General features: G+C 37.2%; 2 protein-coding genes and 3 non-coding genes across 5 annotated transcripts; 2 read left to right on the forward strand and 3 right to left on the reverse strand.

Moving 5' to 3' along the window:
- The first annotated feature begins 3,068 nt into the window (after window positions 1–3,068).
- LOC121425212 (pancreatic triacylglycerol lipase-like) lies at window positions 3,069–9,636 on the forward strand. The gene is made up of 5 exons (XM_041621218.1): window positions 3,069–3,250; window positions 5,765–6,048; window positions 6,718–6,946; window positions 7,786–7,937; window positions 8,427–9,636. The coding sequence occupies exons 1-5, from the start codon at window positions 3,196–3,198 to the stop codon at window positions 8,730–8,732; spliced, it is 1,026 nt and encodes a 341-aa protein (XP_041477152.1). The 5' UTR covers window positions 3,069–3,195; the 3' UTR covers window positions 8,733–9,636.
- A 2,382-nt stretch (window positions 9,637–12,018) lies between these two features.
- TRNAY-GUA lies at window positions 12,019–12,106 on the reverse strand. The gene is given in 2 exon segments: window positions 12,019–12,054; window positions 12,070–12,106. It is a non-coding gene; the product is annotated as a tRNA-Tyr (tRNA).
- A 1,032-nt stretch (window positions 12,107–13,138) lies between these two features.
- On the reverse strand, window positions 13,139–13,227 carry TRNAY-GUA. Its single transcript is given in 2 exon segments — window positions 13,139–13,174; window positions 13,191–13,227. It is a non-coding gene; the product is annotated as a tRNA-Tyr (tRNA).
- Window positions 13,228–14,005: 778 nt separating this feature from the next.
- Window positions 14,006–14,094, reverse strand: TRNAY-GUA. The gene is given in 2 exon segments: window positions 14,006–14,041; window positions 14,058–14,094. It is a non-coding gene; the product is annotated as a tRNA-Tyr (tRNA).
- A 4,674-nt stretch (window positions 14,095–18,768) lies between these two features.
- LOC121424909 (muscle segmentation homeobox-like) lies at window positions 18,769–26,878 on the forward strand. The gene is made up of 4 exons (XM_041620793.1): window positions 18,769–19,775; window positions 20,673–20,859; window positions 22,020–22,156; window positions 23,076–26,878. The coding sequence occupies exons 1-4, from the start codon at window positions 19,056–19,058 to the stop codon at window positions 23,847–23,849; spliced, it is 1,818 nt and encodes a 605-aa protein (XP_041476727.1). The 5' UTR covers window positions 18,769–19,055; the 3' UTR covers window positions 23,850–26,878.
- The last annotated feature ends 215 nt before the right edge of the window (window positions 26,879–27,093 follow it).

Below are 27,093 nucleotides of genomic sequence, written 5' to 3' on the forward strand. Positions count from 1 at the left end.
CATTGGAGGAAGAACAGAGATAATATACATGAAGATAATGATTATGATTGAGAAGATGATGATGAAGATAATGATGAGGATGATGGTGATGATGATGATTATGATGATGATGATGGTGGTGGTGGTTGTGGTGTTGGTGGTGGTTGTGATGATAGACGTGGTGGTGGTGGTGGTGATTTTGGTGATTGATGATGGCAGTGTGGTCAGGATGATGATAACGATGGTGCTGGAAGTGGTGGTGACCCCGATGAAGGAAATATAATTGGTGAGGTCGAAAATCTGTTTATCTGACAGTCAACTGGTCAATAGGATCGGGTTCGCCACTAACCTATCTATACATGTATGGTCTAGTGGTTAAGACACCATCGTTCTAAGCTTGGGCCGGGTTCGATTCCCGGCAGACACATTTCGTTCGTCGGCCTTACCAAATTTTCAAAACGGTGGATTTGAACTACGCCTACCATTCTTCTCTCTCTCTGAAACACCCTCGAACACCCCGAAGCACCTTGTACAACATATGTTTTTATTCTGTGAAACAGATTCTTCCTACATCCAATTATTCATGTCTTACAGATGACGTATGTATGCAAAGATTTCAAGGAATGTACACAATAGCAGATCTGTCATTTCCATTCGAGTTGGCTAGAATGGGGGTATTATCATTCCTAGTCCCTAAAACATAATAGTTGTTCATATTTCATAGTTGAAGACAAATTGTGACTCTTAGCATGCTTAGTGCATGCATCAATACAATTGAAAAATACATATATGTATACATGTATATGAATACATAATTGGTAAAATCGTTAAAGATAGGTATACTTTTATCATTCTTAGCAACTTACTAAAGTTGGTTTGCTTATCTCAGTTTTGGCAGGCGGAGTCTTCAAATTTACTCGTCCAAATCCATTGTAAATGATCTTTCAAGCTTGTCCAGGGCACATGAGCACTCTGTACATGATGTATGGATATCGTTACCGGGCAAAACCTAATATTGAGGAGACAAATATGAAAAATGAAATTGTAAATTTCCCACATGACGAATAACCTGCAAATTCAACGTTGTAGAATAAGACCATATGTTATATCTACATGATTGATTAATTTCGAATATTAAAATTTTCTCCAAGATTGTTTTCAATCCGTATGGACTTTTCAGGTAAAATATTGGACCATATGTTATATACACATTTATTAATTTCAAATATTACACTTGTTAGTTCAAGACTGGCTTCAATCAACCCCCTGGAAATCAGGTTGACAAGCCAAAAATAATTGGTGCATTGCTCCCAAACGACAGAAATTTAAAGAAATAACCCAGCACAGCATCCCCGAGACTTAAAAATCGTTTCCAGGGACCTGTACGCTGCCGCCACTCCCGTCAGAAAGGCGGTGCCTGTATATAGCCTCTTCTTTAATGCCCTTGCACAAGCCAGGAAATTTTTTTTTATTTTTTTTTTCAATTTCTTTGATTTGTGATCCTATACCTTCAGAGTCGTTTGTAAGTATGACTCTTTGGTTATTGTATTTAGTTATTGTGACATACTGGTAATGTTTGAAATATGCTAATTTAATAATTATGCAAATGAAATTTGTATGCAAATAATCTATAAACTTTCCAAAGCGATGTCCAATAGTGTAATACCGGTATTTTAAACGATTCTAATAAGCTTTTAAGAATTCACAATAGGAGAAAAAGGATATGTATTGGGGGGGGGGCAATTTCGGATTTATGCAATTTAGACGTGTTTCTTTTGTTTTATTTGAATATTTTATGGCTTTTAATATGGCTGCTGTGGATCTGAGAGAAATGCATTACATTGCAAAAAAAAACCGAAACGAAGCAATTTCTTTCTACACTCAAAAAAATACTGGGTAAAACTGCTCCATGTGGGTAATTATGTGTCCAACAAAAATATGGGGCATTTTTATTTATCCAGTGTGATGAGAATTTGCCCATTCTAAAGTAATTGCTGCTTGAACCTTAGTGGACAATATGCTTCCCACATTGGGTAAAATATTGCCCCAAATTGGTTGGACACATTATTACTCTCGTGGTGGTAAAAATTTTACCAATTATTTTCTTACAGTGTATCTGAACTCAAAATTTAAAAAATGTGTGTTAAAATCAGAAAACAAAAAAGGCGCATTGGGTATTTGGCGGCCAATTTGAAAAACATGCTAATTAATATACAAATGACCTTCTCATATATATATCCAAACTGTAAAATTTATCAAACGATATCCCATAGATATACATTATATATATCCGATCGCGGAACTATAAACATGAGTCTAGTAAGCTATTGATCACTCGAGAATGTGTGAAAAAAAAAAAGTATTTTGGCGGCATTCTTGAATTTATGCAAATTAGACGACTTTCCCTTATTTTGATTTTTGAGGACTGCGTGGACCTAAAGAAATTAATTGTAGTGGAATAAATTCTGTTGCAATTTATTACAAGTGAAAAGCTATTACGGGATAATTTGCAAAATAGCAGGGTTAACCGAGCTTTTGGTACACTGCAAAAACTCCGGTGTTGATTTAACACCAGCCCGGAATCTATATATGTCCACACCAGAGAAGTCTTAAACAACACCAGTTTCGTTTTGGTCTAACACCAGAAAGATGTTTCTACAACACCAATTAGTATTTAAACAGCATCGGTTTGATTCCAAACTGGTGTTGCTTCAATACTTCTCTGTTGTGGACATAACTAGATTCCGGGCTGGTGTTAAATCAACACCGCAGTTTTTTCCATGACCACTTTCCATTGTACTAACTCAGCCATGTGTGAATTATGAACGTTGATATGGGCTTCAAATGAAAGAGGGGAAGCATATCGTTTCTCATGAAGCAAAACTAGGATTATGATGGTAAAATTTTACACTGAGTTAAGATTCCCTTTTTCCAAGACGCACTGTATATAGAGTTCAGAATACTTGTACGTCTCACTGTGTATCAAATAATGCAAAAAGCATGCAAGCAACAGTCAAATCCTTATCTCATTAATACACCTGTGTCTATCGAATAATTCACATACCATCATTGGTCCTTGAAGTGGCTGTTTAAATTTTATCTTATTTTAATCCATTTACAGAATACACAATGGGATACTAGCATATACACATCTTTATAGCTGAGAAGTAGGATATAAGCATCTAAAGACCAAAGCATTCGAGTTGATATCTGGTTATGGAGTCCCTTTTTGCCGCCATCCTGTTTTTGGTTACTACTGCGTCATTACAAGGTAACTAAATTAAATATGTCTCTTATTGTGGCCCTGTCGTTTGGCTGGTTATTATTCGCTATCTGCCTGGTTTTAAAATTTCTAATAGACATTATATCCGTCTTCAATATTGGAAACGATCACATGTACGTGATTGGTTGATTGTCAGTTTTGAAACAGGAGAAGGAAACAAGGAAAAAAGAATGGGGAAATAGGAAAGATAAATAAAACAAAGGGAGAAAGGGGAAAACAGAGAGAAGAGGGAGAGAGGGAGAGGAAAAAAATATAAAAAAGGAGAAGAAGCGCCAATTTGATATTGTCCTGGGGGCGACAAATGTATGTTTCACATGAGGACGCCAAATTCATGTTAACTGAGCGCGCCAGATCGACCTTAAAGGGATGGTCCAGGCTGAAAGTATCTATAACTTAATAAATAGAGTAGAATTCACTGAGCAAAATGCCGAAAATTTCATCAAAATCAGATAACAAATAACAAAGTTATTGAATTTTAAATTTTAGCAATATTTTGTGAAATCAGTCGTCAGGAATATTCATTAGGTGGGCTTATGATCATGATGTCACATCTCCACTTGTTCTTTTGTACTTTATTATATGAAATTAGGTTTATTCAAATTTTTTCCTCCAAGAACTAGAAAAATTGGATTGACAACTGATTTAGTGCATTAGATATTTATTTCTGCAACTTCTTTCATTATAAGGGAGACATATTATTCACACAAGTATGCAATAATGAAAAAAAATATGATTTTATGTAATAACATGAGAAACGGAAAGTGGAGATGTGACATCATCAGCCCACCTAATGAATATTCATGACTATTTTCACAAAATATTGCTAAATTTTAAACTTCGGTAACTTTATTATTTGTTGTCCAATTTTAAAGAAATTTTTCGGCAATTTGCTCAGTGAACTCTACTCTATGTAGATACACATATTTTCAGCCCGGACCATCCCTTTAACTTTAGAGGGGGTGCCAAATTCATGTTCGACTGGGAGCGTCCAATATTAACCTGTAATTAGGGGAGTCAAACTGATATCAAACTCGGGGGGGGGGGGTGCCAAAGTAATGTTTGACTGGGGGGCCAAATTGATGCTCGACCGAGGAGGGCGCCGAATTGATGTTCGACATGTGGGGCGCCAATTTGATGTTTGACTTGGGGAGCCTTCAAGTTTAATATTATATAATTATTACATTATTACACTTCTCAAATCTAACTGCAGAGCGCCTTGCATGGATGGTTATCTGCAGCTGCATGGCGCATCGCTGACAACTCTGTTTACGATTATGAGGGAGGGCGCTGTTAGAGTATGACGTCATATGCATAATGTTTAGGGACTACAGGGCGGGAATGTTCCCGAAAACGCTATGCACTGCAATATGTAACAAAATTAATAAAGCAAATTGATTCTCCTTCCACGCATGCGATACTGATGGATACTCCTCTTCGTCTTCTGCATTTTCATAGCGTTGTTCAGACAAACAGCGTTGACTCTGTTGGGTTTCACTTCGCGACGTAAGGATAAATCAAGAACAGATTAAATGTATTAAAAGTGCCCGTCGAATGTCAAAGAACAGCTGGGAGGTCTTTGCCCAAAATTGGCGAAACGGAACAGCAAATTCTTCCTAAGATTCAGAGCTGACGATGAATTGCAAATATGTCCTTCCTCCTGAGTCAAGGACTAAACTGTTCTTTTGATTCGCCAATTTACAACAGGCTTCCCGGTTATCTGAAGTGCATTGTGCAATAGATTTACTGTGTTATTGAATGGGGTTCTTGAACCATCCGTACGTCGCGGGGCGACAATTGTTGAGGTCTTGCGTGCGGGAATATTTGCAAAATACATGAATGTGCATGCTCAACTGAAATCTATTGTAGTATTCACCGTTCTCGGGAACAATTCGTCCTGTAACGTGAAGTACCTGTTATTAGATTTCTGAAATTTAAGTCAGTTGGTTAACTCCGTCTATCGAGGTCTTAATGTATATTTGATTTAACCAACAGGAGGTGCAAACTAAAAGCCGAATTCGACGTATGTACTCATTTCTCGGAATGTATTGTTTTTGTAATAATAATAATAATGATATAGGATATTTATATTGCGCACATATCCACCTTGTTAGGTGCTCAAGGCGCTCCTATATTACCCGGCTATAATAAGCTATGCGTTCATAGCACACAGCTTCTTAAGGAATACAGTACAGTATAGCAATACCTCATGAAATTACTTAATGAGTAAAATAAACTTTACCAATATAAATCAATTTCACTATAGATTAAGCGTTTTACTCTGTGATGCTCCATCTATCGTAGTTGTCAAAAATACCGACGGAACCGACTCTGGTATGAATTAACGTAATAGCTTCTGTCGGTCTGGAGTCGGTTACGGCGATGTGACTGTGGCACGAAGATGGAACGAAGATAATTCATTTTTAGTTTGAACTTACACTTTCCAGTAGTACACGAGAAAATTATTCTTTAGAATTATTAAAATGTCCTCTCCCTTTAACGCAGTCAACTCCGAAGAAGTATGCTTTGAAGATGTCGGATGCTTCACCGATGATGGTTGTCATGGATTCGGCTTCCCGCCCCGTTCGCCGGAACTTATCAAGACCCGATTTTTCCTCTATACGAGGAAAAATAAAGTGGAGCCTCATGAGATTAAACGAGGTGACATTGTAGGTCTGCGGGCTTCAAACTTCGATGCGAGAAGAAAGACGAAGATATCTGTGCATGGGTACACCGCGAACGCCTTCAGGGTTCTCGAACAGGATCAGAAGGATGCCCTTCTTGAAACAGTGAGTAATTCCTTACTTCGGTTTTTTAGCTGAATATAACCCTCTCTCTGTCTCTTTTGTCTTTTGTCTGGCAATGGCTGCGTCAAGACCAAGCGTACGTCCACTAGGGCTATGCAGGATGACGTTAGGGCAAGATGCAGAATGCAGAATTTGTATTCCGGGTCCTTCCGCAACTTGTCCGGACATCCGTTAAGGAGTCCACACTGTGTCTTTGTTGTTCCTAAACACCTGGCGTTCGGGAAGGCCAAAACATTCCGTGTCAAAATTTTGGTGTCGAATAAAATTTCGACGCGGAAATCGACTCCTTGTCTGAAAATTAAATACATGAAAGAAAATCTGCTGACGATCCGCCGACATTCCTTAGAAAGTGTTGTGAGTTGCCACCTCTAATCCGGACAACTCCGAAAATTGCTTCCACGACCCTTCCATGCCTCCCAAGTCCTGTCCGTGTTCTAGTGGACATCTGCTTTTAAGCAGTTGTTGTCAATAGCCTAAAAATCGTTTCCCTTTTGGGTGGGAAGAGAAAGGCACAACGGACGTCATGTTCATCACATCCTTAGTTAGTTTTCAAAAGCTATTTACCTCTCTCTCACTTCATTCTCCCTCTGATTGTGTCTTCATCCCTGACTCGTTTATATACAGTATCTCTGCATTTCTCCTCTAATTTAGTATGATTTGAATGTGATCCTAGTCGACTGGAGTGACGGAGCTCAGGGTCCTTACCGAGAGTGCCATCAGAGCACCCGGGTTGTCGGTCGAGAGATCGGACTACTGGCGCGTTTTCTTAACCTCGAAACTGGCATGTATTACAGCGATCTTCACCTAGTAGGGATGAGTCTTGGTGCCCATGTTATGGGTTATGCCGGTGAATTCCTACCAGGAATTGCACGCATCACAGGTAAAAAGTAAACAAATATATCAGGCTTTGAGAAAGTAAAGTGGAATTATTTATCCAAGGTTGGTCTGGCAAGTATTATTTTCCCCGAGGGGCGAAGCCCCGAGGGAAAGCCTTGCCAGTCCAACCGAGGATTAATAATTCCCACTATGCTTTCGAATGAAACGCCTGATATATTTGTTTTATATCCTACTTTTAATAACTTATATCCAAAATCTATGTGCTGAGCTTGCAAAGTCCGGTTACTTGAGTTGAATTAACCACTTTTCTCCGAGCCATCGCGCTCAGCGGAACGCAGATGAGTGCCTGCGCCGACGCATCGCTGGACTTGACCGGGAGAGAGAGAGCGCTGGCCGGTATACGCCCGAGAGTTTAGCTAGATATCTAGTTTGTGAAATAATGACGTCAGACCTCGATATATCCAAAAAAATATATCGAGGTCTGACGTCACGCAACATTATAGTTGAAATATATTCGGTCACATGATGCTACTTGAACCAATCACTATACAGGATTTACTTATTGTAGGATATAATGATAAGTAGATATCCGCGAGTGATTTTTCTACAAGAAAAAGGAGAGAAAAAACAGAATAGTGGAAAACAAGCGAAAAAATAAAGAAGAGCATTTACGTGATTTAAACAGAGGTTTGCCTTGTTATATTGTCGATGGATCTATTGAGGAATGTCATGTTGAATTCCAGTTCCCAAGCAGCCCTTTTCGCAGAGGGCCATCTACTAAAGCCTAAAAAACAATACCAAACTTCCTTAATTCGGACGTAACGGAGGCACTCTTTATATCCGATATTCTAAAGACTACATTATTTTATGTTTATGAAACAGGCTTAGATCCGGCAGGTCCTTATTTCCGTGACGAACGTTTCGATTTCCGTAACAACGGACCCGAATGTCGCCTTGATCCCACTGACGCCTTATTCGTTGACGTCATACATACCGATGCTAATGACGGGACAGGTCTCGGTCAGATGATGCAAGTAATAACCCTCTTTTCTGCTAATCGTGTTCAAAATCTCAGGTTCTCATGCCTTTTCTAAATAAAAAAAATCCAATATCAAATCCGAATTTATTCATATTAGGCAGGAAAACATAACACAAGATTATCACATAGTTACTTTCATAAGTATGGATTAAATAATGGATACAAGTGTCAAATGATGTTGACAGAATATATATTTTTTGTAAGGCTTAACAATGAAGGTCTCATGAATGACGATGACATACTCGCATATAGCGTGTTTCTTCAGCCAAACCTAAATTTATCTTAGACGAAGCCACTTTGATCTTATTGTCAACCTGAAAGAAGGATTCCGATTAGATCTGGTGATGAACCTTTTCTACCTTACTATCAATTAGTTTTTTTTTAATCTTAACTTCAAAATCAGATGATCGTAAAAACAATCTCAAATTTTAATGATCGATGGAAACAAAAGCAAAATACACAATCTATAATCTTTTATTTTCAGCTCGGGCATCAAGATTTCTACCCTAACGGTGGGCGTCGTCAACCGGGGTGCAGGGACGTCGATTTCTGGTCGGGCTGCAGTCACCTCCGCGCTCTCAGCTTATTTGCAGACACTGTGCGGTCACTCTCCTGCGAGTTTACCGCGGTACCATGCGATAGTTGGGCGCGGTATCAAGCCGGCACCTGCCGCGGCGAATGCGGACCGGGCGGTTGCGCTATCATGGGTTACCGCGCTGACCTGAATACCGCGGTTACGGGAAAGTTTTACCTGGACACCAACAAAGAGACTCCGTATTGCATTGCTTAAAGGGATTCCTTTTGAAGACAGATCAATGTACTTGCATGAACTGTCAGGCATTGGAAAATGAAGATTTGTTGATGATTAAAATGTTAGCATGAATTTTGGAGAGAAAAATATAATTTGACAATATGAGTACAATCTAACCTATCCTTGTTGGCAAGATACTTTTAACAGATATATATAGAGAGTGTGGTATTAGGCCTACTGTTCAAACTTGAAGTAATCTGATAATCCCCTACCGTTGAATAGGCTTATTTTAGGCAAATTACTTAAGGACTTTGTATAATCGTATCGGAGGAGGGGGGAAGGGTACTTGACTCGGGTGTCATTTTCCGGTGACGTGAAAGACAATAAGAAAAAATAACATATTTTAGAAATATATATCTTTAAAAGAGAGAGAGATAGATTCAGATTTCAAATTAAAGTTGTTTTATTTAATTTTTCAACCGAACACTAAATATTGGTTTGTTTATAATTACAATGAAACTTATATAGGAATATATATTGAGGTAGGTAGAATATATGATATTTTTCCATAAGAAACAAGAAAGTATTTTTATAAAGGTAAATTATCATAGACATTAGAAAGAGAGTTAAGGGAAGAGAAAGAGGGGTGTGAGATCATTCTTGACGAACAATTCAATAAATAAGCAACGTGTGTCAAAATATTGGACAGGTTCAATTTCAGCCGGAGCTTTCTCCGGTCAAATATTGAAAGAGTGCCCAATGAGCCGTCATTGAAATTCACTTTTTTTTATGTTATCAAGCAATAGTGTATCATCGTTAAAAATATTTAAAGACCATGACATATCAAAGTAACAATAACAATATGGATTTTATGTATCATGATCGATTTCTCTTTGCTTCATGTTAATTTATTCCACACCTTGCGATTGTGGCTTGCACCCACTTGATCAATAAAGAAAGAAATACATGTACCATTTTTACGAGGCCGCCATCATTTTCAAGCTTAACTGCTCACGATGGCGGTCTCCTGCATTCGTTTAAACTGTTATTTTCTTTTAATTGAATATTGCTTCTTGTTGATATTTATTTTTCATTGCTTTATTATGGCATTTGCTTTATTGTTTTGTAAAACTTTAATGTATCACCTAGATGTTATGTTGCATTATTTATCTTGAATGCAGAAATAAAATCAATCAATGAATCAAGTGCTTTCGTGTACAAACTAGTTAGTTTTGATTACACTCTCGTCAAAAGGACGTTTGGATGGTGACGTAAAACGTCAATTCAATTCAAATAAATATTTATTTTCCTCCATTTTACAAAATTACTTCATTTTTGTTAACAAAAATTCACTTCAAATCAATTTCCATAAAGAATATAAACAACCTATGTGTACAGAGGAAGGCGTAGGTCCCTAGAAGCACATGCTTGTAGCGGGATACGCCTGTGGACAAAGAAATATATACAATACACAAAACACAATACAAAGATGAGAAGGTACATCGATTCCCGGCCATACATAATTATCATATCGGCTCGATACATTTGATTTTTTTTACATTGGAAATTGGGATCGCGCACACCCACACTCAAACACGCTTTTCAAATACGAGCCCCCTCCCCCCATGGAAAGTTTGTAATTTCGTAAATTTGTTGAGCAAGAACTGAATTTTGACCTATGAAGAATATCAACAGTGTCAACGACCACTCCACCCCCCCCCTCCCCCATGGTGGTCCACCAAGCTGAGCATATAATCACAAAATGATAAATATTACAAGGAATAGAGAGTGGGTGTCCATAAAAAGGGAGAGGGGAAAGAAATAGAGCGAAAAAAAAGACAGAGGTGGGGGCACGATAGGAGTGTGCTTGCGAGTTGATGGCGTGCGCCTTCGTGTGTGAGAGAGAGAGAGACACACAGAAATAACATATAGGCAGAGAGCATGCTGGGAGAGAATGGGGGGCAGAAAGGCAATTACACTCTTAAAAATTATTAGGTAAAAGTGCTCTATGAGGGTGATTATGTGTCCAACCAACATTGGGCATTTCTTTGGGGTATTTATATTTGTCCAATGTGATGAAAATTTTGCCCATCCTAAAGTAATTGCTGCTTATTTTTTGAACTTTACTGGACAATATGCTTCCCATTTTGGGTAAAATACTGCCCCAAATTGGCTGGACACATAATAACCGTTTTAGTGGTACAATTTGTACCCAATATCTTATTATAAGTGTATCATGATCTCTCCTTCATTTTCATTGCATATACCACTAGTGTAATGAACCAAAAAATGATGAGGGGGCCATACATTTGGCAATCGGGGAGAAATTAATACAAAAACAAATCTAACTTTTTGGTAGATTTTGGATGATATTTGGAAAATATCATTCATCTCCTTTCCTTTTCTTGCATTCTCCCATTTTTTCTTGGTAGTAATTTTTCGGGGGCTCATGGCCTCCTATAAGGCCCAACTGTACGACAGTGTTGCACGCGGCGAGTAATGTTTTAACACCGGATTAGACGTGATAAATAACGGTGCACAATCTAACCTTCTTAAGCTATGCAAAGAAACGTCCAGTCAACACATCATAAAGCACGATAAACACATCAAAGGGCATTTATTAGTGTGTCTCCCAAACATAATAACACATTTCGTGTACATAAAAAAATGATTTGTATATACTCAAGTCAAGAATATTTCAGAAAATTTTAAGTACCTTAAAAAAAATAATAATCACCCGTAAGAAGATGTCGAGAAGAAGGTGATCATGAACAAAAAAGACAGCAAATTACATTTTTTTTATTTACCCAAACTCCCAAAACGCCTCCCCCCCCCCCCCTCCGACCTTTGTTGGAACCCTTTCCTCAATTTGTCGAGCATGTCCGAATTCCTCATGAGTGAGACAGAAGTATCAGTCTTCTGCGATGTTCAATGTAGCGGGAAGACGAAAGATTTTTTTTATTTCAAATCAAGATTGAATAGTCTGAGATTTTTTAACTGGACTTGGGTCGTAGTCTGTATTGGTAGAGCGGAGTCTTTATTGCATGTTTCTTGAGTTTATAAATAAGAATTTAAACTCTTCATGAATAATTTATGATGGATGAGTTTATGAAATCTCGAACAACGAAGAATGAGTTATTGGCTTCAGTCAAATTCTTTAACAAGGTTTGACTTTTTTGCAATACATCCTTTTTAAATGATTTGGGGTATCCTTTTCTTTACATATTTTATATTAATATTCTGCAAAATAAAAACAATCCAATTCAATGTTATCTAATCGATCTATCAATAAAAAATGTTTTCAAATTTCCACAAAAAATGGAAATCCGTCGAGCCGGATTCGAACCAGCGACCTAAGGATATCATTGCGTTCCCCCTACAGTCCTCCGCTCTACCAACTGAGCTATCGACGGTGTCACGATTCAAACGATTAAACCAAGGTAAACAATATGAATCATTCTCAGCCACACCTCTAGACCGATCATCGCTCTCGAATGACATATCATTGTAGTCGGCTTTGTTGGTGTAACCATGGTGTAACTGTATCACGACAACTTGATGAGACAATTGCGAGAATGCGTCACAAGACTTTGCCTCTTTCATTAATAGGAAATGTCCTGTTCCATGCAATTCGAACTTCTCTCTCTTTTTTTGATATTTTATTTTACAGAATTAGCCAGCCCTACATAAAACATATCGATCATTTATGAGAGATGGCAACTTACAAATGAAGATGAAGGCATTAAATGAGTAAAGAAAAAAGATTTTGAAAAATAAAAAAATATTAGAAAGCCGCATATCGAGTATCGATCGAGGCAGACGAAAACAATAAACGCAACTTAAAAATGTGCGATGGGGGGGGGGTATTTCCGGGTGTGCAAGAGTAATTATTTTTCAAGCATTTTTGCTTACAATAGCAATCCATCTTCTGCTACCAATTTTATGCTAAATGATAAATGTCTGATTCTTATTGTCAACATATATTTGTTATATATATGTTATATTATATTGTTATGTAGAAGAAAAATAAAATTAAATTCAATCAAATACACGTTCAGTGGGTTATTAAGAAGCCACATTTTTGTCTCTATGTCAGTGCCTTGGTTTCCTTTTTTGTGGGGACATACTTGGTTTGGCGCTACATGGGGCAGGGCGATCCCCGATGTTTTTTTACAGAGGAAGAAAATTAAGGGAGGAAGTAACATGTGCATAAAAGACAGGTTCGTGGTCCTGTAATTCGATGATACCCCTATAATTGGCACGAACTGTGATGCCAAGTTTACGTGCTTTAAAAGCCTGATTGTAATCCCTGATGATTTTTGTGCATGTGTGAACGGGACAAAAGTTCTACATTGATTCGACGGAGACCGAATACTGTCAGTTCATACTAAATACCCCTTTTCGAGCGTATTTTTTTTCAAAAATAGATTAAATAAAAGGTGCTATCCGCCGAGCCGGATTTGAACCAGCGACCTAAGGATGTCAGTTTTTATTCCACTACAGTCCTCCGCTCTACCAACTGAGCTATCGGCGGGAAGACGATTTCCGAGGGATTGAAAATGTTCCTTAAATTACTAGTAATGTTGAAATCGCCAGTATTCAACTCCACTGGACCATTAGCAAATAGATATCGAAAAGACTATATATTGATCTGCCTTCGGAGCTCTGTAACATTTGGCGGCCATAACTTTGAGCTTCCAAAGCAGAACAAATTCTGCTCATGCTATGTGTTCCGGTTTGTTCTTATTTTTCAAGCATTTTTGCTTACAATAGCAATCCATCTTCTGCTACCAATTTTATGCTAAATGATAAATGTCTGATTCTTATTGTCAACATATATTTGTTATATATATATATATATATATGTTATGTTATATTGTTATGTAGAAGAAAAAAAAATTAAATCCAATCAAATACACGTTCAGTGGGTTATTAAGAAGCCACATTATTGTCTCTATGTCAGTGCCTTCATTTCCTTTTTTTTTGGACATACTTGGTGTGGCGCTACATGGGGCAGGGCGATCCCCGATGTTTTTTTACAGAGGAAGAAAATTAAGGGAGGAAGTAACATGTGCATAAAAGACAGGTTCGTGGTCCTGTAATTCGATGATACCCCTATAATTGGCACGAACTGTGATGCCAAGTTTACGTGCTTTAAAAGCCTGATTGTAATCCCTGATGATTTTTGTGCATGTGTGAACGGGACAAAAGTTCTACATTGATTCGACGGAGACCGAATACTGTCAGTTCATACTAAATACCCCTTTTCGAGCGTATTTTTTTTTCAAAAATAGATTAAATAAAAGGTGCTATCCGCCGAGCCGGATTTGAACCAGCGACCTAAGGATGTCAGTTTTTATTCCACTACAGTCCTCCGCTCTACCAACTGAGCTATCGGCGGGAAGACGATTTCCGAGGGATTGAAAATGTTCCTTAAATTACTAGTAATGTTGAAATCGCCAGTATTCAACTCCACTGGACCATTAGCAAATAAATATCGAAAAGACTATAATCCGCCTTCAGAGCTCTGTAATTTTTGGCGGCCATAACTTGGAAAACAATTGGCTTCCAAAATAGAACAAATACACGTTCAATGGGTTATAAAAAAGCCACAGGTTTGTCTCCATCAGTGCCTTGGTTTCCTTTTGTTGGACATACTTGGTGTGGCGCTACATGGGGCAGGGTGATACCCGATAGTAGTGATGATACCTCAAGTAGTGATGAAAAAGGGAAAAGATAATAAAAATATAACGAAAATGAAAGGGGGAGAGAGAGGTGTGCATAAAAAGACACGTTTGTGGTCCTGTAAGAATACCCCTGTAATTGGTACTGAACTATTGGGATGCCAAGTTTACACTTACCAAACGCTCTTGATATGGAGTATGTAACTTATTGAGATGAGGTTCATTGAGAACGAGATAGAATATAGATATCACTTACTGTCTGTCGTCTTAATAGTCTGTATTATTTTTTTACAGACGGCATCTGACGAAGTCTAAAGCTATAAGAAGTATGGTTCCCTGTGTCATCATCTGTGTTGACCCTCATCTAAATATAGATAAAAAAATATGTAGATAATATATATTGATATGCGTTTATATTATCATTAATTGAACATTTTGTGCATGATGTTTGCTGCCCTCTCACAACACTGAATTCATTTTTAATACCACTTTAACTTTTAATACCATTTTAACTGGGCGTTGTGGCGTGCGCCAGTAATCCAAGCTGTGGGGAAGTTACAGATTGATGCAGAGGTTCGAGGTTCGAGCCCTGGTCACGTCTTTCGGATAGTGACGTTAAAGGTCGGTCCCAGACGTAAATAATCATATCTGATTGATACACTTTTTTTCATACTGTTTTATTCTGATTCCATGAACACAAATATATAACATTTCAATTTAATATTTCAAAACACATAATATAATATTTTACATTTCATATTTTGACTTTTTTCACTAACTTAATACAAGCATAAATCATATATAACTTAAAGGAGAAACAATGAAATCAGATATAAAAAGATACACGTCTGACAAAACTCAAATATACACACACACACCACTGTGTTTGCAGTGAATTTCCCCCGACAATAACAATGTCAGTCCATGGATACATAACGAAAGCGAATTTGTTTAAACATCATCGTTCTCCAATGAACAGGAATAACCCGGGGAATGAGCGTTCTGTTACGTAATTACATGAATGTATGCGAATATGTATGCTTTAAACTAACACTGTATATTAGGAGTTGGCACATTAAAACTAATGAGTAAACATTGTAATCCTGTGCTTCGGAGGACGTTGAATAAATCCCTCGTGAGAATTGACAAGAGTATTAAAACAGTGGGATCGTCTGAGGGGGGGGGGGTATGATAGTTCCCCGTAGGGCACTTTTAATGAAAGAAGTTATCTATGACTCAGGCCTATAATGTATTTTGTGGTAAGCACTCTCCCCCTCCCCGGATCTGCTCCTGGGTATAAAAATGAACAAATAATGTAAGGAAATACGATATAATTAAACAAGATTTTAAAGGAAACAGCTCGAAATTATTGCTACGATTTTTTTATTTGAATTTTGAAACAAAATTGTGTTATGTGTGTAAATAATGGGCATATACGATCACCTCACAAGATCGATTCGTGTTATTTTTAACTCAGTATTTGGTACTTGGTAGGAATCTTCCAAAAGACGCCATAAAGGTGTTTACAAGCCACACCCCTGATCGAATATTGATACAATTATTTCTAAATAGATTATTATTGGAATAAACTGGATATCAATAATAATTGTGCAGTGTTGAACTTGTATAATTGACCAAACAATAGATATTAACGCAAGTTTCAAATATTTTTATTTCCAACCTGTTTATCAATATTCGTGCACTCATCCCCGGGAAATTTAACGTACAGTGAAACTTCGATGCAAATTCGATGAAAGCTTATAAAATTATTAATTTGTCAATATTTCTATTATTTTGTTGAAGTTATCATGTTTATGGATTCATGCTGCTGTATAAACCTGTATCGTGTTGAAATTGGAAATAAAGTTCATATTAAACTTTTTAAGGTTGTTTCCCATATGAGCCTTACAATAGTTGTTTAACAGTTTAAACAATAATGCTTGAATTATTGAAAATATAGTATTAAAAATTAAATCATGGGAAACGAAATGACGTCGAGGAATCGTTCCCTAACCGTAAAAAAATTTCCAGTAAACATTTGATTTTACAAATTCAATGACGTGTCCAAATGATGCTGCTAATTTCTTGTAGCCAAGAAAGTAGGTTCATAAGATACAAAGTAAATGTATTTTTGACTCAGTCTATTTTGTGAAAAAAGGATTTTCCCCTCTGCTTTTCTTTCGTTTAGGTATATAGTAGTATCTGAAATAAAATTTTCACGTTTTTCTCTGATATAGACATGCCTCATGATACCTGTATTTGAAAATATCCACGATGTGTTTAAAACCCGAAACACAACGAGAACATTGATTGAACGCTAGAAGTGGGGAGGGGGTGGACTGCAGTCACACCAACGAAACCGACTCCAGGGCCCCGTCTTACAAAGAGTTACGATTGAGCCGATCAGCCAAAAACTATGAAAAGCCGCCACACCTAATGAAAGCACAGCAACATCAACATCTAAAATGCATATTTGTTCAACATAAATTATTTTCTAGATAATGATGTAAAGTCATACATTTATCGTTTTCTCAAAGAGATGGTCCGGGCTAAAAGTATTAATAGCTTAATACATAGAGTAGAATTCACTGAGCAAAATGCTGAAAATTTCATCAAAATCGGATGACAAATAACAAAGCTATTGAATTTTAAAGTTTAGCAAAAAATTTTGAAAACAGTCGCATGAATATTCATTAGGTGGCTAATGATGTCACACCTCCACTTGTTCTTTTGTATTTTAATATAATGAAATTAGGTTTATTCATTTTTTCCTCCAAGAACTAGAAAATTGGATAGACAACTGATTTAGTGCATTAGATATTTATTGCTGCAACTTATTTCTTCATAAGGGAGACATATCATTCACACAAGTATGAAATAATGAAAAAATATGATTTTATGTAAAAACATTTAAAAAAAGAAAGTGGAGATGTGACATCATCAGCCCACCTAATGAATATTCATGACGACTGTTTTCACATTATTATTATTCACAAAATATTGCTAAACTTTCAACTTCAATAACTTTACTATTTGTTATCCGATTTTGATGAAATTTTCGGCATTTTGCTCAGTGAATTCTACTCTATGTATTAGAATCTAAATATTTTCAGCCCAGACCATCCCTTTAAAAATTCAGGGTGCTTCTTTTTGCTTACAAAGGACATTGTGCGAATTTCCTAGAGAAAAAAAAATATGCCATTGATGGATTTCCATATAATTTAGATTGTTCGTATCAGTCATATATCTTGGACGGGGCCAGACAGACCAAAGCTATTGCGTTATTTCAAATGGCACATCATCGATTGCTTTAGGGTCAGTTTCTACGGTGTGACGTAAGCAAGACTATTTTCAGTGGCATGAATTTAAAAAAAAAAGTACATGGGATTATAAGTCTTTTGCAGAAACCTTGAATTTATCTCAATAATGTTTGATTAATCCATAGCAAGGGGATCTTTATTGATTTTGGAATCTAGATTTGGAATTACACACTGCTAAGAAGAGAGATTACGTGAACGCCCCTAAAAGCTTTAAGCAAGGGCCTTCTTTCATTGATTAGGGCATTAGCACATGTGCTTTAAAAGCCTTCTGTTACCATGATCATTGTTACGCTCGAAAAAGTATGAACTGACAGTATTCGGTCTCCGTCGAATCAATGTGGAACTTTTGTCCCGTTCACACACAAAATCATATCACGCTTTAACAAAGCAATCGCTCATTTCGTTATGCATCCATTCGGTATTGCCGGTGTGAAGTTTGCTCAAAAAGGAATTCTGTCCTTAATCAATTTCTACACAGTGTAACATAATGATCAAATCATGTGAAAAGAAGAGGTCAAATAGTGCTTATACAAGTCTATTAATTTAGTCCTTTGTTTTATAATTTTTCTTACAGAACTATCCAAATTAAGCTTCGGGACACTTAGGCAGCCTTCCTTCTCAAGGAGGTGCCCATGAACTTAATAATTATGTTTTGGAAGAGGATCTTGCCCATTCTTATATTCATATCATTCTTAAGGTATATGTTTTTCTTTGGTAACTTTTCATTGATATATATGTAATAAATTGGTAAATATGAATAATATATTTATCAATCATTAAATGAAATAACTATGTTGTATTTTGAGCATCAATTCTTGCATGGACGAAGTCACCGCTAAAGCACTGCTTTGAATTACTTGAGGTGCATGTATGCATGTTGATGTTAATACGCATGTCTTAGACTCTCGTGTAAAAGGGGTTGAATTCCTGGATATGCGGATTAAAACGTTAAGAAGAGTTTACATAGCATGATGTCCGCGAAACTAATGAATAGAGCTATACAATCATGTTCACGGGTGGGACAATAGACACAACTTGGAGATGATAATGGTTCACTTCGTCAGAGGGGAACTCCTACGTCGCAAAAGGACTTGTTAGCATTCCTTCCGAAATCTTTGTCCGGTTAGTAACCTCGCCATACACCTGCCTAAAGAAGGTGAATGCATTAATTTTACAGGTTGCTCATATATGAAGTTCTTCTTTTTTGACAGTGTTTCTTTTCTTTATGACAAGCGTTTGTATGCTTTTGGGGTTATCTCTCGTCTTTACTTGATAACAAACCTTCCAACACACTGTTTATGTATATACTTCCGTTCGTTCGGCTTATTAGTTTATGTACTGTTCAGGAATGATCGGAAATGCTTCTGGAAGATTATATCACATCTAATTCGACGACGGCTTCCATCGCAGATCAAGTTCAACAACACTTTTTGCCCAATTCCTACGGCTCGGTGCCCCTGCCTCCAACAGATAACACCATGGAATTATTAGGACCACCGCCAGTTACTCGACTTGTCCCAGACAACCTAGCTGCAGCGGCGAGGTTGCCGGCAAACTCGGCATCCCGCGTTGAAGCAATCAAGAACTTGCTCTGCTCCGAGTCCGATTCGGAGTTTAACGCGCTCTCCGGTGACAACTCCAATCTTGCCAAGCAAAACCCCAGCCTCCCACAATCAGCATCAGGTGGACCTTTACTGTTTCCCGCCCAGCTGCAGGCATCACTTTCCGCGATTCCCTCGCCGATCCCTCGGATGAGCTCCTATGCTGCTCCAACCTCGATTGGTGACTACCGAACACCGCGTCACCCATACCATATTCCTCTCACCATCAAGATCCCTAATAAGATCAGATTGCCACCACAGAAGGATGGTAAGAGGATAAACCAGCACACTTACAAGCCCCATGCACCAGGAGATGGGCTGCTGAAGATCGACCGGAAACCAAACACGACTGCAGCTTCGATCCCCGGAGTCCCTGTGGCCTTGGTGATGACCGACAGACCATACCAGAGCGCCATCATGACCGATCACGGGATTCTTAACATCATCAGCTCTAATGAACCCGGATCAAAGGTTCCTGTAAGTGCATTATTACCTACCCTAAATTAGTAACCTGACATTCATAGGTCTAATGAAAGAAAATAAAAGAAGTTATGGATAATAATTCATATAGAGAGAAAATGGAAGATTTGTTATTCTGTATTCGGAGCCGTGAATACAAGGGGCTGCGGAAACGGGGGAGGGAATGTGTGGACTTCATCCCCCACACGTTTTCTTTTTTAAAAACCGCGTACAAAAACATAAAAATGACCATATGATTGCGATTGTCTGCATGGTCAGCCCACACCCTCCCACTTTTGGCTCACCCCCCCCCCTTCAGAACCGTTCCGCGGCCCCTAAATACGCTTCCCACGTTGACGGGTGACATGCTATCGAAATACAAGTTTCAATATTTTATAAAGTGTCATTCGCAGTTTAAATTATTTGAAGATTCAAAGTGTCATTCACATACAATCAAGGGTAGAGGGCAATGCCCTGTTGAAGCAAACAAAGTCTTGGGATCTTCTCGATGGAACAATTTCTTGAAAAGGGGAATTGGGTGGAAGGATATCGAAGCAGGCCTTCTTCATAATAAATAACAATTTTTGAAAAAATTCTGATTTACTGATTTACACCTTTGTTGCATCACTAATAACAAAACATATTTATTAATTCTCTCCCCTAGTAGATCTCATCCCCTGTAAATCAGTATACGACAAGTATTGGTCTATAACAACTGATATAATATAACATTTTCTTGAAGTGTTTTTTCCTCAGTTCTTTCAAATATGAATACCTACATATTTTCAATAATGGAATTGTTTATCGTTATTCATTTAAATAAAAATAACGATATGAATGGATTTTTTAAATGAATGTGTACATAAATAGAATAATCAAGCCAATAAATATATGAGTATTATTTCTCTCACGCAGACCCCACCCCCATCGTATCTCAGCGTCAATTCGAACTCGACAGGGTCATCGTCTTGTTCATTGGCACCAAGCCTAGCATCGACATCGTCCCTCGAAGATCAAGCCCAGGCTGCAATGGCGATGTCTTCATTGACGCACTCGATGACGGCCTCCAGTGGCACCATTCCTAAAAGATCAAGATCGAGAGGTATGCACGTTTGAATATGATTTTTTTTCAATTTATATTTTTTCTTCCAAGATTTTGTAGTTTACATGCACCTGGTTCGACTCCTAGCTATCATGACGTTTAAATTCATTTTTATTGTAGGCTTGCCTATTGAGCTTATTGTGACACAGTGAAAAGCTTCTTTATTAGCAAATCTATAAAACTTAGATACTTGAAAATCACTTAGTGAAATGCAAAATGAAAAGTGAGTGTTTAGCGCAATCATCTTCTTCAAGTTATATTTAACGTGATTTTGTGAACTGCCAGATACAAAAACCTTTTTTCGATGCTTATGAAATTTTCATTGATGTGATTTATTCGAATATTTCCATAGACGATGCCTATGGAGGAGTGTATGGTCCCTATTACAGGATGCTTTCGGGAAAAAAATGTCAGCTTAAGGTAATCTTGCCCCCACCCCCTTTCCCCTCTCCAAAGCTATCAGAATATCCTGGCGCCGCGTTCGCTGTTCTGATACGCATGGAATTGTGCAGTTGATGCACTCGTTTTAAAGGGGTGGTCCGGGCTGAAAATATTTGTATCTTAATACATAGAGTAGAATTCACTGAGCAAAATGCCGAAAATTTCATCAAAATCAGTTAACAAATGATAAAGTTATTGAAGTTTAAGGTTTAAGGTAGCAATATTTTGTGAAAATAGTCGCCGTGAATATTCATTAGATGCTGGGCTGATGATGTCACATCTCCACTTTCCGTTTCCTTATGCTATTTCATATTTTTTTCATTATTTCATACTTGTGTGAATAATATGTCTTCCTTATAATGGGATAAGTTGCAGCCATAAATATCTAATGCACTAAATAAGTTGTCAATCCAATATTTCTAGTTCTTGGAGGGAAACTTTTGAATAAACCTAATTTCATATAATAAAATACAAAAGAACAAGTGGAGATGTGACATCACCCCACCTAATGAATATTCATGACGACTGTCTTCACAAAATATTGCTAAACTTTAAAATTCAATAACTTTGTTATTTGTTATCCGAATTGATGAAATTTTCGGCATTTTGCTCAGTGAATTCTACTCCATTTATTAAAGCTATAAATACATTCAGCCCGGACGATCCCTTTAATGGATGGCGGAGTTATGTAATTCCTTTGTTTTCGATATCTTGAACAGGTGGAGTTGGTAAAAAACGCACATCGTTCACAAGGAATCAAATTTGCGCCATGGAGCAGAGGTTCGACCAACAGCGATACTTGACAAGTGTAGAGAGGAAAGAGTTTTCAAACTCGATTGGTCTTGATGATCATCATGTAAGCCTTTCAAACTGTTTCAACTATTTCCTTTCTAAAGCCCAGCGGACATTATCAGATACGACGCGATTTTTTTTTTGATAAATCGCATTTTGCATCAAATGTGAAAATTCCAACAAGTAATAATAATTTGATTTGAAGTTCGGCATAATGTAAGGAATAATAAAATCATAAGTTTACTTTGCGACTAGCCCTGTGGTCTGAGTAAATCGGCTTCAAGTCGCAGCCGATGGTGACGTCATTACGATTTGGAAATGAATTTGCTTTTATTACCAAAGGGGGGCTTGAATTAGAATGAATTTTGATTTTAGTAGTCCTACCACTATTCTGATCTTAGATCGCTAGGATTTTATTGGTTGAAATGTTCATATCAAATGTTTTCACAATTTCTTTGAAATTCTGATCGCAACGAATCGTATAGTGTGCGCTGGGCTATTCACCCAAATAAAATTTTCGCTAAGGATACAAATCGCGATATATGATTTGAAAAGATGATACTGTGAAAGATTATGACTTGATGATTTAAAGGAAGTATAGGTAATTTCCCAAAAGCTTTGAAGAGATGGATTTTTTTATAAGCGTTCACTTCCAATGTATGTAATTCTATCATAGAACAGTTGTATACGAAATATCCTAATAAAAAAACATCTGTCGAAATTCTTTTTTTTTAGAGAGAGAAATGATGTTAAGTGCGGAGGAGTTTTGGAAATATTATTGTTGTTTTACACTACATTCGAAAATAGCTAATTGGGTGTCTCGTAATGATTCTTTAATAGAATGCGAATTACATTTAATGAATTGAGCCTCTTGGCCGATATGTGCCATGTATATACTGTCTTTGCAGAAAGATAGATGGATATATTTTTAAAAGCGATTTCAATAACAGAACAAAATTAACAGCTATGTTTTATCTTTACAGGTCAAAATATGGTTTCAAAACCGTCGTAGCAAGCTGAAAAAGCAAGCTGTTGTTAGCAGCAGCGATGCCACTGCACGATCATTGGTGAATATCCGAGCTTCACAACTTCCTGGGCAAAACATTCAGCCTTCTAAAACCATCACAAACCACGTGACCAAATCAGAATATACGTCATCATCTTCTGTGTCGTCCTGCCAGTTGACAAAACCCGCGCCTGGAGTGCATCCATCGCATCCCACTCCTGCCACCGTTTATCATCCAACCATGAATGGTTCGATTCCCGCAGGTATGGCGCCACCTAAGTCTGGATCGGGCATGTTGTATGCACCAATTAACCCAACTATTTCATCAGTAACGAATTCATATCCGGCTTCGACGATCCCAACTGGTGCGAACGTCTTCGCAGCCGGTGTACAGGGTGTTTCAGCCGTTGGGGCGCCGCCGTTCGCTCATCCGTATGCGCCCCAGCAGACTGACTCGAAAGCAACTACCATGATGTCGTCTGCTCCCCAAGGTAATGTCCCGACAATGACAACCCAGACGAGTGCGACGCACGGGGTAACAACGAATGGTGTTCCGTTCCAGCCGCCATACGGCTACGTCTACGATTACGGTGCCGATCAAGGAAACCCTTTCGTCACTCAGAGTTCAAGATCGTCGTCACCCTTCGAAAATTTCCCGTTTTCACCTGCAGGATTCCATTGCCATCCGGATGATGTCAGTGTTAATCCATTTAATCAGATGGCAATAGTGCCTCCGGTGAATATAATGTAATATTGACTTGCCAGTGGAATGTAATTTATATAAAGTCTTTTATATTGACCAATATTGAACAGATATGGAGCATGTGAAACTTTGCAAAGGATAATATTTCAAAAGCATATATGTTTCGTCGGGATTTTCTCTTTCCTATCTAAATTTCTCTTTATTCTTCTTAGTCTTTGTCTGTTTGATTTTTGGTCGGTTTGAAAAGTTTATTTTTGTTTTGAGCCGAAAGTAAGTTCCTTTTACGGATATTTATTTTAGCATAAGTTTCTTAATGTTTTTTTTCGTTTTCATTTGAAATAAATTACTTTTTACGAAAAAAAAATATTCAAAATATAAAGATAGTGGCTGAAGGGACGGGTGAAATATTGCGAATACCTTGATCCCTTATCAACGGAGTTTTGCAATCAATTGCAAAATATCAGTGGTCTATTAGGACAATTGTTTTATACACACTCACCATCCTTTTACTACAAATCAAAAGCATTGTCCAAAATTTGCAATTGGTCGTAAATGTTAATGGGTCTTGGATCTGATTTGCTAAACCTACCAATATTCCTACCAAATCTAATGCAACAGTCACATCAAAGAAACCGACTTGAAAGATATTAATGGTATGCCATTTGCGATATACATAATAACAGTTGGTGGATCCAGGTCGGGGGGACATCCAGCCCGTGCCCCCCCCCCCCTCCCCATTGAGGGGCACAATTTTTTTTTTTTTGCTTGTCAAATTTTTCCTGTAACAAAATGACTTCCATTTGGGAGTGATTTTTTTTTAAATGTTTTTTGCTTGTCAAAATTTTCCTGTATAAAAATGCCCCCCCCCCTTAGAAATCCTGGATCCGGCCCTGTTCCCAATTTGGTTTCTCTTGTGTGACTGAGTTGGATGTTGAGTTGAGGAATACGCCTGCAGGTTAATGCATTTTAGAGTACTTAACTGTGACGTAATCATCTTTAACAAAAAAGAAAATATTTATATTAAATTCATTTTTGCGTTTCTGTATTTCGATCTTGATGATTTTTCAGTAGATGTAGAAAACACTCCACATACATGCACTTTGATACAAATCTGCGTATTGTGGCCAAAAGCATGACGACATGAATACCTTATTACATCCAACTGAAATCAGAGTCAACTGCCTGGAAACAGACCAATTTATTTCAATGGGCTAAGAGAGTATTTATGCTACCGTAAGCACTTCTGGGCGCTATGCAGATGAGGGGGCCATGGTGTTACATACTCGCTATTTTGAAGTTTTTTACTGTATTACACGAAATAAAAAAAATCAGAATATTTAATGATGAGGAACCATTCACTAAATTCAAATTATGATAGTGATTTTGCAATGATTGGGGTGAGAAAATGATATGTCAAATAATATAACACATAATTAATTGATAATTGAATTGAATAAAAAAAGATATGTAGTGATTGTGTGACGTCATCGTCTCTCACTTGAATACACTGCTAATGATACAAATCTCTACTTTTATTAATAAGTGAAAGTTCAAAATGTCGTGATTTTCTAATAATCCGACTTTTAATTATATTAGGTATACCTGTTATTTTTTCCGATTATATTCAACTTAATTTTTGCCGGAGGTGACTTGCCATTAAAAGAAACATGATCAAAATAGATATGTAAAATTTTGAATTTTGTAACATAGAGTCAACCCAATGCAGGCCCCTATTTCTAGACGATCGCCCCAACCATACAATGAATTTCATTATCTCATGTAGAAATGCAATTCAAGGATGCCGGGAACAGTCACGTCGGTGCGGAACGGACTCTTAACAAGTCGACTGTGTGTATAATTCGATGTACCATGATAGCTTTGATCGGTCTGTTCCCCGTCTTACAAAAGAGTTATCGGATTAAACCCATCAACCTAAACTATATGGAAATCCATCGATGTCATAATTTCTGCTACAGGAAACTTGTACAATATCATTTCTAAACACAAAGAAGCAGACTGAATTTTCAAGAAAAAATTAGTGTATTAATATACATCATAATCTGGAAAGTATTTTCAACAAACATGCATTTTATATGTTCACTGATGGCTTTCCATAGTTTTGGTTGATCGGACCAATCGTAACTCTTTGTAAGACAGGGCCCTGGAATCTGTTTCGTTGGTGTGACTGTATCAATACGCCAGTGATTGCCACAGTCGTGTCGGTTTCGAGGTGAACTTTGTATGAAGGTCAAGATCACCCATGTTGATTTGAATTGATAGAGAAAAATCAAACAAGAAAGCTGAAAATTTAATCAAAATCAGACGTCAAATAATATTTTTTTTAACTTGACATTTTATAAAGTATCACGTATTTTTCATGAAACAGTAAATATGCACAACTCAGTGATATGCAAATGAGAGAGTTGATGATGTCCCTCGTTCACTATTTCTTTTGTGTTTTATTGTATGAAATTATTTGAATTATGCAATATATCAATTTTTACACATTTGACAGTAAGGACCAACTTGACTAAACCATTGAAACAATGGTAAATCCATATGTCAAGGAGGAATAAAACCTTTTTTCCACATGACAATGAGGAGAAAATTTGAATATTTCACGAAATAAAATACACAAGAAATAGAGTGGTTGATGTCATCAGTCCCCTCAATTGCATATACTAACCAGAATGTGAATATAATTGTTTTGTGAGAGTGAAATTAAGCTAAACTTTAAGATATCATAGTAACTTTCTTATTTTACATTCCGATTTGGGTAAAATTTTCAGTGTTATGCTTGTTGGATATTCCTCTTTTTTATTCAAATCAGCTTTTTGTTGGGGTGGACGTGTCCTTTAATTAAAACATTACGATCTGTGCTCGAGACAAAAATTATGATACAAATAAAGACGAACATATAGCATGTATAGGATCTATAATTATTCTTTTGCAGCAAGACAAAAACGGGTCAGTATTATAATCAGATTAACATTGATAAGCCATGAAACTCATCTTGTAGTATATTTTTGATACACGAATTCACCGTTTATATAATAAAACAGATATTGCCACATTAATCTAGTGTGTCATTTTGAATGTCAATCGAAGATGTGTGTGTTTTTTTTTAATGGGAAGGCAATTCACTGGGAGAGATGGCGCACTTAAAATCTATCGTGTTTAATATCACATTTGGTTACTAAATTTTCGCGCACGGGTAGGCCTATCAATTTTTTTAGTTTTTTTTTTTGTGATTTTTAGCTAAGGGGTTCTACCCAAATCCAGTTTTATTTTG

Source organism: Lytechinus variegatus, chromosome 12 (genome assembly GCF_018143015.1).
Source record: "Lytechinus variegatus isolate NC3 chromosome 12, Lvar_3.0, whole genome shotgun sequence".
In the NCBI taxonomy this organism is placed as follows: domain Eukaryota; kingdom Metazoa; phylum Echinodermata; class Echinoidea; order Temnopleuroida; family Toxopneustidae; genus Lytechinus; species Lytechinus variegatus.